The 17,008-nt window shown below is 43.1% G+C and overlaps 1 protein-coding gene across 3 annotated transcripts in view; it reads left to right on the top strand.

Annotated features, from left to right (window-relative positions):
- GNAO1 (G protein subunit alpha o1) overlaps positions 1-17,008 on the top strand; it is a 301,610-nt gene that overhangs the window by 198,538 nt on the left and 86,064 nt on the right. For all 3 annotated transcript variants that reach the window (XM_030581690.1, XM_030581689.1, XM_030581691.1), the window contains exon 4: positions 9,407-9,567. In XM_030581690.1, the coding sequence (XP_030437550.1) occupies positions 9,407-9,567 (161 nt within the window). The remainder of the gene's footprint in view (positions 1-9,406; positions 9,568-17,008) is intronic.

The raw sequence follows: 17,008 nt of genomic DNA, 5'->3' as shown, positions 1-17,008 counted from the left end.
TCTTTCCGTGAGCAGTGTAGTGCCAAGAGCTATTCTCCCCGGAGACAGGGGAGAAGGCTATTGGTCCCAGTTGGTTTTCCTGATGACTGTCTGTGCAGAAAAGCGTAGAGGCTAAACTCTCTTTCCCTTTCTGGAGCTGCACTGAGGTACACGGTATTGGACAGAAGGGAGAAAGCTGCCACACTGTAACTCCTACATGGGAGTAACTAGGAGACTTTAATCTCCTGTGCTGTCCATCTAGTGCCTTTCGCCAGCCCTAATTTCCCTTATACAAAGCAAATGCATAAAAGTAATGAAACTTTGCACCTTTGCAAGCCAGCTTTCCCCCAAAAAATCACCCACATCCGTCACTCAGGAGCTGCAGGAGAAAGCTAGGAGGTCTGATCAGCAGAATGGTATGACAGAAGGGCACTTAGCAGTTCCTCATGCTTCTGCCCTTTGGTCAGTTGTGGAGCAGCTGGAAAACTGTAGTTACAGAGAAGGAAAGGGAGCAAAAAAACCACTGCAGCTCCCAATGCATTTGTTCTCGTTCCAGCAGTCCCATGGGTGACCCGCCTTATATTTTTAGCTCCTGCATATCTGAAATACCACCGGGATACTCATTAGGTAAAACCCCCGTGGGATGGGAACTGTTAGGGTTTTTTGTTTTATTTAATTGCTCGCTTCAGTACAGATGGCAAATCGTGGTGGGAGGCTCCAATCCCAACACCTTGGGAAGAGAGGGAGAGCCAGGCCTTCGGGAGGAGGCAGGGGGTGGGAGGGGAAAAGTCAACCAGGCGATATTTAAAAATTACCTGCTGGGCCCAGAGGGGGCTGGAGATGTTAAGGTCATTCACAGTTTGAGCTGTGTCCTGGAGAGTGAGAGGGAAAAAAAGGTGTGTTTTCTCCTCCTGGATCATTAATTGCTTGTTAAGTCAGCAAACAAGTGCACACATTGACGGATGGCCCCATACCCTTTCAGTCCAGGCTTAGTGGCTTTTTATATTATTATTTTGCCTGCTGCATCTGGATCTTTCTAAACCCAGATTTTGTTTGATAAAATGACTCTCAAAGGAAAATAAGAACTATTTTTAACTTTTTTTTTCCGGTGGATAACCTGTACAGCAGAAACATTAAACGATTCCAGCTCCAGTTCCCCTTCTGTTGCCCATCGAGGTTCTATTTTCTCTACTTTCAGAGCCACTAGGAGAGATGCTTTATCTCCCCAAAAATTAATTCCCCTGGGTGGAGTGGAGCTGCAGGTTCTGCTGATTAGTCAGTGCCAAAAAATCCCTCCCTGTCCTGACTGCTTATAGATTCATTGATTCCAAGGCTAAAAGGGACCACTGTGATCATCTCATCTGCCCTCCTGTATCACCCAAGCCAGAGAACTGCCCCCAAAATAATTCCTAGAGCATAGCTTTTTGAAAAACTTCCTATCTTGATTTTTGAAATTGCCAATGAAAGATAATCCACCATGATCCTTGGTAAATTGTTCCGATGATTAATTACTCTCACTGTTACAAAATTATGCCCTATTTCCAGTCTGAATTTGTCTAGCTTCAACTTCCAGCCATTGGATCATGTTACACCTTTCTCTGCTAGATTGAGGAGCCCATTATTAAATATTTGTTCCCCATGTAGAAACTTACAGACTCTGACCAAGTCACCCCTTAGCCCTCTCTTCATTAAGCTAAATAGATTGAGTTCTTATCTGGGCATCTGACCCATACAAGGATCAAATAATCACTCTCACAGGAGCCCTATCAGCAATCTTGTTTTGTTTCCATTTCTTCTGCGTCATGTCATCACTGTTCATTTACCTCCACAGTTTATATCCTCCTGCAGCACGTCATAAATCAGATATGCAATGACATATTTTCTGGAGTAAGAAGCCTCCTCTTAAATAATAATACAGTAGGGGTTGCTTCAGTCCAAATACTGAAAGTCCTGTAGTTCAGCACACAAGCTCCTAGAGTAGGCGCAGAAGGATCCTCAGCATTTTCCATAAAAGCCAAGCAGGATTTACGCAGTATGACAAGATATGGTATTTTTGACACCACAGAGTTCATGGTAACCACCTATATTTAGTCTCTTTCCTCCATTAAGATCCCAGCTCATGTTACAAACTGATTAAAAGGAATCATTTCTCATCTGCCACTGAAATGCAGTCATCTCCAGGGTTGAAACATGGCAGCTGGTTGAAAGCACACAGCAACTCTGCAAAACAGTTTGGGATGGAATGGGAAGAACACTGTAGCCAGTAGAAAGCACTGGAAGACCAGTGTAATTAGGCAGAATATATTCACTGTACATACCTGAGTTGGAATTTGGCTTGGTCACAGCCTTATAGCATCCTGACTCTTGCAGAAGGCTCAATAGAATCCTTAAGACCACAACTAGTCATGACTCTGTGATGCTGGTTTAATAATGACTTGGAGAGGAAAGGGACATCAGCTGATCGCCATCACTTCCTGCATCTCTTCTCTTTTCCTTTGTGCTCCCCCATGTAAGTACTGACCAGACATAAGCTATGAGATCTAACAAAATCACAGTCCAAGGTAGATTTGCTACTGGCAGTTTTTGTAACTTTTACAAAAGTCTGGAAAGAAGGAAAGAATTTCACTTTCTCAGTCCTACATGGATTATTTATGAATATATCAGTTGGAGCAAGACAACAACTAGGATAGAAACAAGCCACCAAGATCAACTGAACTTACCAAGGCTCTTCATTTGTCTTGGTTTGGGGATTTGTCTGACACTATTTTTTGAATTGGTGGAGAGTCTAAGAGGCTAGAAATATTTCTGGCTACTAAATTCAAATCTAGGTGATCTGTGCTGAAGTCTTTATGTTCACAAAATCTTCAATGCATAAAGAATTCAGCCCATAGTATTTTATGCACCAAAGTCTTCATGAGCTGTGCTGAGATTTCATCAGCCCATAAAGACTTTATGTGCTGGAGACTTCAAGCCTTGGTCTGGAATGCTAGAGTCTTCAGCAGCTTAAGTCTCCACTGCTGAAATCTATATATACTCAGCATATGTTCATGGAGTTCTCAGCAGCATAAGCATTCAGCAGATAAAGACTTTGACTGGTGCCTTTTAGGCAGAGCTCTGCAGTCGGGATGTTGTGGAACTGCAGAGCCCCAAAGGGAGTTCCATTATGGCCTCACTACTGAACCATACTTGAAGAGGGTGCAGTACGCATGCCTCTTTATGTAGCACTAGTGCCATTGGCTATTTGAGAGGAACAGAGTGCTCCCTATCCCTTCTCATCCACAGTGGCAATTGCAGTAGCTTTGCAAAGTTGGGATACTCACAGGATTGCAAGGAGCACATTATACCTCGCCCCTACACAGATGTGCAAAGGGTTGGAGGATACTTGTGCACCTTGGCAGGATGAAGCACAGTCAAACTTTATATCCTGGGGGCATGGCAGGTTCTCAGCAATGGGAGAAATAACTATGAAGCTAGTGGAAGTTAACTTGACCACACTCAAAGTGGCTGCTCTCCCATCCCTGTGGTCATCTGAAATACCAAAAATACAGTCTTTTTGCTGGAACACAGTTGTACAAGCATCTTTTTGCAAAAACCGCCTGAATCACGTATGATGTGTCTCCCACTCTGGTTTTTAGTCATTATCCTGCAGTGCTCTTCTGTGCAGAAGTGACCTCAAAGGCAGGGACCTCAAAGGTCTTTTCGTTGTAGGTGTGCATGGTGACTAGCACAATGGGAGCCAGGTCCCTTATTTGGGCACTACTGCAGGACAAATTATAAATGCAGTAACAATGACAGTGGGATTTGTAGCTCAGTAGCTATCACCTGAGGCTGGTGTGAAGTGTTTGGTTGCGGTGAAGAGACATGTTACTGCAATTTGACGGCTGGCTCTAGTGTAAAACTCTACAGGGGGGAATTGCAGCTTCCCTTCTGCCATAGCAGTCATTGTGTCATGATATCTCAGGTGCCTTCTTTCACATCGTTAGTTCTGAACCAGTGAGAGAAGCAGCAAGATAAACCTGAGTCATTTTGGCATTGAGGGTAATGGAAAATGTCAACATTGAGGGATACATTAAATTCCACCCTCTCTCTCCTTCTTTCTAATCACCCCTATGATAAATAATCTGTCTGGCTTCCACTGCGTGGCGGGATCGGTGTCATCCAGATAGACCTAAGGTCTAAAGTTTGGGTTTCATTGTCAATTCTGCAGGAGTTTGGAATGGAACAGGTTTGGGACTTGGGGCTACCTGGATGACCCCAGCCCAGCCGGCTGGGGGGGTCTCATGGGACTCAGGAGGGTTGTAAAGCACCCCCCACACCCCTTGATGGGCTTCACACTCATCCTTAATTCAGCTGCGCCTGCACAATCCATCGTGCGTGACTCACAAAGCTGCTCACCATTCTGAGAACACGAAAACCCTTAGGTGTGAGTGTAGTGAATTAACGCTGGCAACAAAGGCACTGTTTGGCATTTTCTGTCTTTTGGGCATTTAAATCAGGCAATATTTGAATGAGGAGGGTTAGGTTCACAACTTGTGTAACTCCCCTGAAGTTCCTGCCGTTACCTAGAGATTTCGGTCCAGAGGGTTTATAATCATAGAATATTAGGACTGGAAGGGACCTCAAGAGGTCATCTAGTCCAGGCCCCGGCACTTATGGCAGGACTAGTTATTATCTAGGACCAGGGGTTCTCAAACTGGGGGTCAGGACCCCTCAGGGGGTCACGAGGTTATTATAGGGGGGGGGGTTGGGAGCTGTCAACCTCCATCCCAAACCCTGCTTTGCTTCCAGCAGTTATAATGGTGTTAAATATATTTTAAAAGTGTTTTTAATTTATAAGGGGGGGTTGCACTCAGTGAAAGGGGTCACCAGTACAGACGTTTGAGAGCCACTGATCTAGACCATCCCTGACAGGTGTTTGTCTAACCTGCTCTTTAAAATCATTTTCAAAAATCACCCATCAGAAAGAATTCCATCCCGTGTTTCTTTTTTGTCTGACGACACTGCAGAAAAGAAAAGGCTGACAGATAGGAGAGTGTCCTGACCCCTGGCAGGCTGGACGGGGCCAGGGCTTGCTTCCCCCTTTGAATCACATTGTAAAATCCTCAGACCAGGTCCTCCTCTTCTGTAAATTTTCTGCATTCCATAGACTTCAATGGAGCTACGATAGCTTACCCCCATGGAGGATTTGGCCCTACATCTGCTAGTAGCCAAGCTACCCTAAGGGCTCCGCACTTCTCTGCAATGAAGTCTTGCCCCTCCTATCCATTTCCCCTAGCGACTTGTCTCACTTTATCACTGACTACGAGATGCCTTATCCTGTTATTCTCCCCTGCCAGCTGCTTGGATGCTCCGTGTCTGAAGCTCAACTCATGCAGCAGCTGTGCTGGGAATAACCAAATACCGTGCAGCTGATGCGCTGGACTCTCTCCCTGGGGCCAGTTTAAGCACTTGAGGCAAAGCATTACAAGCGAAGGTCACTCAACGGGTTCACCGAGGCCAGAGACCACAGCAGGAAATTAATTATATAGTCTAATGAACAGCTTTCTCAGCAGAGCTGTGCGGAACGAGCTCTCCCTGCAATTGTTTCTGTTTCAGTGTATTAACATTCAGCAATCTAGTCACCAAGAGCAAAACTTCCCAAAATATCCTTCAGCTGCGGCATGTTGTTCTCAGCACAATGGACTGCAACATGACCCATTTACAGCTGTCCAAAAATGCAGAGGGCCAGCGCAAAGCCTATTAACTATTTAAATCCCACGTAGGCCATATTTTGAGTGCTGCATAGAGCCTGTTCTGGCTCTCCACACAAGGGTGAATGACACGCAGAATGAATTCATTCACTTGGAATTGTCCAAATGTAGATGACATTTCCTACTTGTAGAAAATTCCTTAAGAAAAACTTCCTGAGGAACTGAACTGATGCCATGGGATAAAGTCTTAACTAGTCACACCTCTGGAAAGATGAGTTCAAACTCCAGGTTCCACATTCTAATCCAGGCTAGGCCAGTGGGGAAAAAACCCTCCAGTGAAGTGAATGCAGTTGCTCCAGATTTGCACTGATGTAAATGGGACCAGAATGTGGCTGAAAATTCCTTGTGATTGTTCATCCATGACGCTAGTGTCCAGCGTCCTCCTCATGAGACATCTAGGATTGTGACAGCACAGGGTCTGATGGGTTAGGCATGCAGGGTGCTAGTAGGATGCTGGACTGGAATAGAGGATGAGGGTGGCAGGTCAAGACTGCGATGCAATGTGGAAACCCATGACTAGGGTGGGACTAGCAGATGGAGAGCAAAGTGCATTGTCAGGACTCTGTCTGAGAAGGTGGCTGAATGCCTACACCACGCGGAGCCCTAGCGTGGGCTGCTAATCTCTCACTTTCATGAATGCCAAAGTCACCCAAATCCTTTTTCTTTAGAAAAAAAAATGCTTGTTATTAAAATAGGGAAGGGAAATCAATAAAAATACGTGAAACTAGATCATGGGGAAGCCCTGCTGAAATCAGTTTGTGAGCAGAGGATTCTGATTTGGCAGATATGAACCAGATCTTGAAACCATGCAATTTGTTATCCTAGTGAAGCTTTTTGGTGTTTACACCAGTGGACTCTAATTATACCTTTAATGCTTTTAGGAATATATTGTCCATGATAAGTTTCAAATGATCTTTGGACAACACTTAACAGCCATTAAAAAGGAACTTATACTAGAATATTATTCTCACTTGCAGTCTAGAGCAGAGGAAATAATTGAATTTTCAACTGGGTGGCTGAACCAAATAAATCGGAAACAAATATTAATTTCAAGTCAATCCAGAAATAATATTTTTCCAGTTTTCTCACTGAAAAAAAACCAACCCCAAAATTTAGTTTTGGGTTGAAAGAAATGTTTCATATGACCCAAAAGAATACATTTTGTTTTAGTTTGGGGTGTTTTGTTGTTGTTTTTAAATTAAAAGTAACTCAATTTTCAAATGAACCATTGTTTCAAAACAAAAAGTTGAAAGGTTTCACTTTGCAAATGTCAAAGTGGAACATTTGGGACTTTTTTGAATTTTTTTTTTGGGGGGGGGCGTGTTTGAAACTCTTCACCAAATTCTGTTTGAATTCACTAATAGTTTTGGTCCACCTGAAACTGAAAATTTGAGTGAATAAAACTATTCACCTGAAAAATTTTGCTCAACTCTGTTACAGTCAGCCAGTTGGCATGCGTCTCTAAGGAAAACACTACAGAATGCAGCCAGTAGAACGTCTAGGAACTGCTCACCAAAGGGGTCCCAGTCTATGGAACCAAACAGAGAGTATCTTATCAATTAATATAGCCCCTGAGAGCTCAGTCAGAAGCATTCTGGCTTCACCAGAGCTTGATACCCTTGTTGACTGAGAACTAGATTTGGGCCACCAAACAAACATTGGAGGGCTATGACTTTCAGTCACTACTGACCTAGGTTGGATCTGAACCGGTGACCTAGAGGAAAAGCTCTAATAATCCAGTGCCAGTCCCCTAGGCTATTCACTCCCTTTTTTGTGCTGCTGCTAAGAAGGGACCCTCTCAGTGCTGCAGCTTCAGGGGGATGAGGCAATTGATGACAAATAGCGAACTGTCTTTTAGAAGCAGGCAGCTGATGAAGTTGGACAGTGAACCTAAGCAGTTTCAGGGCACTCTGGGCAGGAGATGTTGGCCCAGCAGCTTTAGGAACTGTCCAGTTGGCAAACAGATCAGACCACACGTATGAGCCGGGACATAAAACCTGTATGTTAATGAAGAACTGCAGGTGCTGCATCCTCTGTTCTTGTTATAGAGTATTGATCACAGGGACACGTTTACAGAACAAGTTATGCCTCTGTGGACAACTTTAGAACAGAGAACAGCAGCAGCAAATGGCACCCAGCTGTAAGTGCGTGAGTGCTCTCTGAGAACAGTGGTTTCCAATCGGCTACACCAGTACAGCAGAATGACCCCTCGGCTGTACTACTCAGTCCCACCACTGAACTATGTGAATTCTTATTTCCAAAGGCTTGTAGCTCCTTGCCAACTCTGTTGTGGGTATAGGTGTGCACATCGGGGGATGGGATGGGTAGTGGGAGGGCATAAGAACTCAGCAAATAGGCTCATCAGACAGTAGACTTGGAAGGATTAGATTTTTATTGGTAAATGGAGATAAATGTCTATTTCACTGCACACGCAAACTAATGAAAAAACATTCCCATTGATGATCATCTACATGCACAGATATTCAAAGTAAGAAAAATGCTGCTTGAGAACTGAGTTTGATTTAAGGCTATTTCCGGTACTTCATGTGTTTTGGCGTATGATGTGGACAATTTAGGTATTAATGGTTATGAGCTGCAACCTCTTGAATCTCTACATCTACTGTCATTAAATAATTATTGTCTGCCCCCCTCCCTTGTCTGACACCCCCCCATAATTTCCAACAACTATGAAAATTGAAATCAATAAACATTGGTGAGGGGGAATTAACGCCCATAATTTTGTGCAACTGTGAACATTTACATTAATGAAAACTGAAAAAAGCGTAAAAATAAACATCAATATTATCCGTCAAAATTACAAAAAAATGAAAATTGAATTCTGCCAAGCCTATCAATAAGGGAGGAAGAGGAAGGAAACCCTTAGCGTACCCATCACAAAAAGCCTTGAAGAGTCAGTGCCGGCGCGCACAGTTGTAAGTGACCATCTTAAAGTAACTTCCCCTCTCCTCCCCGCCCACCATGCAGATGTCTCCTTTTGTTTGTGGTCATCATGTGATACACTGTAAACTCATCATGACAGGATATCTGTCTTCATCCAAATTGTGTAGCACTATGTACATCTGCAGCATGTAATTATTATTATGAATTCTCAATAATGTCATCATATGCTGATGTGAAATCATGGGAAAGAGGAAGAAGTAGTACACAAATCTGAAATAGTCTAATAGGCTGTATTCTACTTATCTTATCATACGATATTCCTCTTTACTGTGGTGGGGTGACACATGACTAAACAGAATTTGGCCCAGCCCATTCCTCACTTTACTGGTAATTTACATACATACGTAACTGCACTGTATCCGGTTTATTTGTGTTGCTGAATAGCCCATCTGATGTACATACATTATACATATTGGTCCATTTGCTAATTGGACATACTTCGCTACCATAATTTCATATAATGTGGATTGTGCAAATATGTACTAGGAGACCATCACTTCCTAATGGCTTCTTTGACGCATCCTCATTCCCGCCTTAATTCTGGCTGCTCTACTGGATGGCTCTGCTATGAATCCTAAAACATGACTCAGAAACATGTGGGATCTTTGCTGAGGATTCTCTCTATTATTTAGGAGTCTCAAGAAGGAGAGGACGATTCTCTAGTTCCAGAATACATGTCAGCAACTCATGTGACCTGTTGCTTCTTTCCTCTCTAGGCTGATGCTAAGATGGTCTGTGATGTAGTAAGTCGAATGGAGGACACAGAGCCCTTCTCTCCAGAGCTGCTGTCTGCTATGATGAGACTCTGGGCAGATTCTGGAATCCAGGAGTGCTTCAACCGGTCCCGGGAATATCAACTTAATGACTCTGCCCAATAGTGAGTATCCCATTCCATAGGTTATTGTATCAGAAGGAGAGGAAACATTGCATTTGGGCTTATTAAACTTTGATCTGAAGTGTCCTTTAAAATGCTCAGGTATGTCTTGGCAATGACTCTGTTGGAGGTGTTGTTTAAAGATTGGGATGGGTGTTGTGTGGGTGTTGTGTTCAAGCTCTTAACGTATAATGCAGAACTCCAATACAGATCTAATTCTGATCCATCCGAAGCTAGTATCTTTGCCCAGAATAGCTCACCCCAGGGCTTGATCTGGATGTTATAAAGGGAATGTCTTAAAGCAGGTTGGTCCATGCACTGATCTAGTGGATCCGCTCATGGGGATAGTTGACGTCTGGACAGTCTGATAGATAACAGGACAGTTTGTTTACCTGGTTAATAGGACAAATTGTAGCACAATGTAGTTGATTCAATTTCCACCTCCCTAACAGAGCTCATTATGGTGATAGGCCTCCCAGAAATAGGTGAACTCTTTGCTGTTACAGTGGTGTTGGTTTCCTTGTGTTCTCGGCTCTCTGTGAGCTAAGATCAAGTGTTATTCTTAACAATGATCTCAAGGTGCACAGTTAGGAATCAGATCCAAGTTTTCCCAAAGATCACAAGTGTTCGAGTCTAGGGTCTTGGTTCACCTCATTCTGAAGATAGGAGGGCCATCAGCAAACTTGTGATCTGGACCTACATCCAGATATGAATTTCCCAGAGTTTGGGTGTGTTCATTTAATGCATTTTGGCTTGGACCCAGCTTTAATTGTTATCCATCCAATACTAAATCTGTCTGCTTCTACCTAACGATTGATACTAAAACAACTTTATTTTGCAACTTAATCAGTTATGCTGTTTGGGTTGTTTAGCTTCTGTGATAAAGCCTGAGATCAGACACTCCCCAAAATAGATCATAACTTTACACCAAAATGCTGGGATTTCAACTGATCTCACTATGTTGTATCACGGCGTGATGATGCAGTGCGATCAGGCGCTTACCCATGTCAAGATGGGAACATGCAAATATTGTGATGTCATGACCCAGCATCCTCAGACCAAGATGCAATTGGTTGTACTCCAGAATGAAAGTAGGGACTGAACTAGATGACCTGGAGGTCCCTTCCAGGCCTATGATTCTATAAATAGCAGGTGACCCTAACATTATGCCAATTCCAAATATTTACGGTATGGATATTCATATTTAATCTGTTTCATTATTGACTCTATATATATATATATCAGTGGTTCCCAAACTTTAACAACCTGTGAACCCCTTTCACTAAAATGTCAAGTCTCACGAACCCCCTCCTAAAAATGAATATTTCCAGGGATTTTCTCCTTCACCGGAGTATAAATAATAAAAGTAGTGATCTTGGAAATATAAAATTTGTTTTTGTGACATGCTTATTATACACTATTTATAATTATTATTTATCATTACAGTACTTATATTACATTATGAAAATGGCAACACCCTTTCAAGATCTCACTTTCATAGCTTGTATCACTTTGAATAAGCCTGTTATAAGACAAGGCTCCTATGTTTCATCAAGAAGTATCAGATGTGAAACAGTGTGAAGGTATTTAAAAAGCCAACTCAGAGTTCTTCCTACACAAGCATTCAGGTCTTGAGCAGTCCAGGCAAACAATGCACGTTACAACAAAGCTTAAACTTGTTCTTGATAATAGTCTTAAAAAAATACTAGCTGCCAATTTAATTTTAAAAATAGCAAAAAATATCCACCTCTCTTTCCATTTCTTATAAGGAGTCTTGAAGTTTAAATCTCCTCAGTGTGATAGATAGGCTTGCTTTGATCTGCTTAGCTCTTGGAAGTCCAGGAGCTCTGGGCTGCTGGCTGAGTGCTCCCTGGGGTCCCTAGGGACAGCTCTGTCCACCATTAGGGATATTTTTTCCAAGAGCCCCCTGTAACATTTCACAACCCCGAGGGTTCATAAACCCCAGTTTGGGAACCACTGATGTATATATATCCTCCATGGAAAAGTACCAGTAGGAAAGTATTCCTGTATTTTCAATCTTCTTTTAATGCTATTTAGCAGCTGGAATTAAGGGGGAGTAGCCCACACCAAATGACCAGCATACTCTGCAGAGTCCATCAACTAGTGGTCTGTAAACCGACAGCAGATTGAGAATCTCTGTGCTATATTTTCAGCAATGATTGTATTACAATCACAGCCAGTCATCACTAATTTCAATGGAAGATGTGTGACTAACTCCTCTGCAGTGCTTTGAAAATCTCCAGCACACACACACAAATACACAGAGCATGAAAGAGAGAAAAGGAGGAACTAAAGATTGGAAGGAACAGAAGAATTAAGGACTGATCCTGCCACCCTTACACACAGGAGTACCTTTTGAAGACAATGGAACTACTCGGCTAAAAGTTGGAGGATCTAGATCTCTAGGCCAGCAAGGCGCGCTCATGCACATCAGTCACCCGTGAAGGAAACTAGTAGCTTTAAAGGCCTTCACACTTTCTATTCATTTGTCCCATCTGCAGCTATTCTAGCCAGATAAAATCCACACCTCTCTCTCATAATACCGTCTGGGGATTTCTTTGTGGCTGGAGTTGTTTCTATGAATTCAGCACTACCTTTAGTTTAAACAGCCAACTCAGTGAAGTCTTTTGCAATTTCAGATCTGTTGCCATTTAGGAGTTGCTGATGTTTAGTCACTAGAAGCAGAGATCCTGTCATAGGACAAGGACACTGTAACGTTTCTGGTACTCCCCTAGGCCCTGGTGCACTGTGCCAGGTGGTAACACAAGTGATAGTTCAATTGGTGCTTATTAACACCTAATTAATCTCTTTTTTAAAGGCATATTTTTCACTTAATCCTTGAACACCTTTTTGTTTCATTTTTTAATGCAGCGAATAATGGCTTTAAATCACCAGCACATACAGAAATTATTTTCTTTTAATGCAGAGAAGGAGTGACTCCAAATCATATCAGAATCTGAACTTCCCCAAAGTTTGCAGGTGTTTGGATGCACCTGCACCTCTATGGGGACAGGCTTTTGGTTTGGGCCCATCTTTGTATTAAACAAACATGTAGCCTGATATCAATGTAGCAAAACAGAGTTGACATACAGAAATATGTTTTATATGCCAGGGTAGTCCAAGGCAATTCTCAACCCACTGAATTCTATACTCGAGTGCAGTCATTATATAGCATAGCAGCCTATATGAGTGGAATTTTCCAAAGCACTCATGTTGGCCTCACTCTGTTCCCTTAGCAGTCCAGGGTAGACCTCTCACTCTAACGCCGAGAGTCCCAAGCTATCTGTCCAACTTAGGCATTTCAAAGGTGCAATCCTTTTTGGTATCTCTACGCTGTTCTGTGCGCCGCAGTCCCTCAGACGCAGCCTTATCCATTACCATCTGTTTTATTAACTGAATGGATATTAACCAGGACACAATGATTGTCCCCTGCTTTTTTCCACATGTACCAGGAAATCTCTTACTGTCTACATTAGCGACCTCCCTAGAATCTAAGCAACTGGAAAAGCAACTGCCTCATTCTGTTACCCACTGGCCAATGCAGAATTGTTCCCTATATCACGTCCTCTAGTGCTTTGTCCAGGATAGTGTTAAATATCATAAGCTAGGAGGCTCCTACTGCTTCCCTTGGGAGACTAATCTGCAATCTAATCAATAGCACAGAAGAGAGAGAGACACACCATCATGGGTTTTTTTAGCCTAAATTTTCCTATGGTTAATTCCATACCAGTACTCACAGATTGTACACTCTTGTACTGCCCTAAACATGATGTGCATTTGCAGTTCCTCCTCGCCATCAAAGATGGGCAAAAGAGATCTGGGTTTCTACATCTAACTTACACCTATCCTTGCATAGGGCTTTTCCAAAACGTTTTGGTTTGGTTTAAGTCTATAAAATCAGCCTGTCTTTATGGAGGGTCTCACACGCATGCTGAGGAAAGTGGGGGGAAGCTCTGATTGCAAGAAGGAAAATGAGAGAAATAGTTGATGCTCTGTAAGGGGCCTCTGGTGTCTTAGACAGCATTTTCCATTAAGAGTAAAGCAATAGGCAAAGGAGTGAAAGGGAAGGACATTAAAACATTGCAGATGTTTCTGTCATTTGGCGGTGGCTTTTTCATCTGTCTACAGGCAAGTATAGGTGGATTGAATGCTGTATCCCTAATCATCTGCTTTTGGTTTCTTTCATTCCCACTCCACCTCCTTGTCCTCCCCTCCACCACTTTCATTTTTTTAATCTTGCTGCCTGTGAGCTCTGACGACCCCTGCTCATAAAGAAAAGTCTTGGGCACTCCTCTTGTCTATTTCTTGTACAGCAGGACACCTTCAATTGGAGTGTATTTGTAGACCCACATTTGTGCTCAGAAATCACACAATAGGTGTTTTCTTTGGGATTCTTTAATCTCTTACTTTGGATCAGATTTTGAAAGTGAAAGGTCTTTCCTCTCATCAGATTCCTCACTAGGCAGGTTCAGTTCGGGGCACTGCACAGGAAGAACCTGATTTTCAGCACACTTGACTTGGTGCCTACTTCTGAATGTCCCTTTGGGATGTGCACACACAAACTGAATACTGAAGTAGCACATGCTCTTAGCTAGATAGGTAAGAAGATGGGCAATTCCACATACATAAAAAGGCCAGAATCCTTTTCCAATGGACACAGATATACAGGTTATTCTCCTCCTTATTCCAAAGAAATAGAACGAACATCAGACATGTACAGTACAAACATATATTGACTTTTTAGCAACATGCCTAGCGGCTATTGAAACCTTAACATTCCCAGGGTCAAGGACTCTGTTGGCAATGAATTCTGAAAACATTACACTGAGTTCAGAGTAAAATATTGGCATCCTGCTTGCGGCCTCAGCTGCACAATCCTCCAGAGAATATTTTCAGTTCCACTGTCTTTGAAGGGGAATCTGCTTGAGATATTGGTATAACCTTCATTTCAAACTATTACTGTACCACATACGCCAACCAACCCTTTGTGTGGAGAACAATGCAGAGGTGTAAGAACATGCTGCAAAACCATGCTAACTTAAATTATTGTATAAGGAACAGAAAGAGTCGAGCAATCTCTTGGATGGCAGCCTAGTGATTATGCTGCTCTAAAAGAACCCCAGAGAGGAACTAGGACATACGGATGGCTGCAAACTGCCTGTTTTCCCAAGACAGCGCCCACATTTGAGAGTCTGTTTAACATCCTTCAAGCAAGACTTGCAGAACACTGGAACAGTTCCGTAATATCTTCTTAGTCACAGAATCACAGAATATCAGGGTTGGAAGGGACCTCAGGAGGTCATCTAGTCCCACCCCCTGCTCAAAGCAGGACCAATCCCCAACTGTCAAGCCTGACCTTAAAAACCTCTAAGGAAGGCAATTCCACCACCTCCCTAGGTAACCCATTCCAGCGCTTCACCACTCTCTGAATGAAAAAGTTTTTCCTAATATCCAACCTAAACCTCTCCCACTGCAACTTGAGACCATTGCTCCTTGTTCTGTCATCTAGCAAAGTGAGAACAGTCTAGATCCATCCTCTTTGGAACCCCCCTTTCAGGTAGTTGAAAGCAGCTATCAAATCCCCCCTCATTCTTTTCTGCAGACTAGTCAGTGCAATATCACCAAAGACTGAAGTTCCTAGAATGATTTACAGAACACCAATCCCACGTTGTTAACCTTCCACTGTGGTCAGTGGCATGTGCGCAGACAAGATAAAAGTAGGCTGCACCGTCCCATCAAACTCAATCCTGACCTGGATGGACCAACTCCAGGAGTAAAAGGATAATTTCTTCTCAGTGCCTATTCAGCAAGGGGGACAGCTGTGATGGTGGCTTTTGTGGTGTTGAGGAACCAGCCTGAGACCCCTCTAGCCCCAAATCCATGCAGTTTCATACTAACCCCAAAAGGAAAGCATTGAGAGGAGCATATGTGCAAACTCGTCCAGTGATTACGCTGCGGGAGTCTTCCTTCCAATCTCCTCCCCCACCTCACTGCTTAACACTGCTCTCCTCCCCAGTCCCCTTAGAGACCATGAAGCTTTAACTAGGTTGCAACATGTGCACATTTCCCCATCACCCGGCTATCCTCTAAGTTAGCTAATTTGCAGCGCATTGGAAAATGGAGCCTGATCTCTCCATTATTGCTCCCAAAGGCCTGGCCCTGCTGCACACAGCCCTGTCAGATGCAGCAGAATTTCTGATTGCCAGCTCTATTTGTCTTGGTTGCTTGGGTTCCCTCCCCCACACACCCCTTTCTCCCATCACACTGGGTTACAAAACCTTGGATTAAGCAAAAGGAAGAGGGGACAGCACATGTCTCAAGGGTCACCACACATGAACCTTAGCAGAGCTCATCACCCTCCAGCATTCTATCCCCATCCCTTCCCTTGCTGCAGCTGGAGCCGGCCATTATTAAACACAAGGTCAGAGAGCTGCTCTGACAAAGAAGGCTGGTGCTCATAGCGGAATATACTCTGTCCCCGAAGCAAGGTCACTGACAGACAAGGGGCTAGAAAAAAGGACTAATGGGGCTGAAATTAAGAGAAAGACAATTTAGAGTTGACTATCAAGAAGAATTTCCTAACAGAGAAGTTTGTTAGATTGAGAAACAGTTGCCCAGTGGAAAGGGTGGATGCCGACTGCCGATTTGTGAATAAAGCACTGGAGAATGCAGTGGATAATCCCATGCTGGTAGGAGTTGGGACCAGATGACTCTGTAGGTCTTTTTCATCACTAACTCTAATTCTAAGGATCCAATGATTATTCCTCAGAAAACTCTCTCTCCTCCTCTCCCTCCCCCTTCAACACTGATTGTTGGAGCCTCCTTTTTCCTTAGCCCGCCCTTTGTGGAGGATGGACTAGGAGGAAGGGTAATGAATCCTGCTGCAGACGTGAAAGTAATGGAGTTTTGCTAGGAACACTAGAGCAGAGGCTGAACATGGCTAGAAGATGGATATTCATTTCCATTTAGCACATCAGATCTAATTTACTGCTTGTGTAAGTACTATTCCTGTGCTTTATTACCCCTGCACAAGTGCCTCGTGCTTTGGGACCATGTAGCACTGTGAAACTAGTTTTACTAGCAAAGTAAAGATTCAGCTTGGATGACTTGCTAGGCACTATAGCTTTACACATAAATTCTAAGACAATACACATTTTAATGCACTCCAATTACTAGAGAGTCCTCTCAGATTTAAGAAAGAAATATTAAAGGTCATGTTTTTCCATTATTATTCCCATCCGATGGGCAGATTCTATTTTCTCATCACATTTGTCCATTAAAATGTGCTTGACATGCTCCCTCCTCTGTCTATCCCATTGCTCAACCTCACTTAGGTTTAATTGGAAGGAATATCAGCATAAGTGAACAATCCAATTAATTGGGATGAGTCTGTTGAGCTATTTACTGAACAATCCACCTTTAC

The sequence above is a fragment of the Gopherus evgoodei genome, chromosome 12, assembly GCF_007399415.2.
Source record: "Gopherus evgoodei ecotype Sinaloan lineage chromosome 12, rGopEvg1_v1.p, whole genome shotgun sequence".
NCBI lineage: Eukaryota > Metazoa > Chordata > Testudines > Testudinidae > Gopherus > Gopherus evgoodei.
The sequence above is the reverse complement of the archived record's forward strand: the minus strand, read 5'-3'. Positions and strand labels throughout refer to the sequence as shown.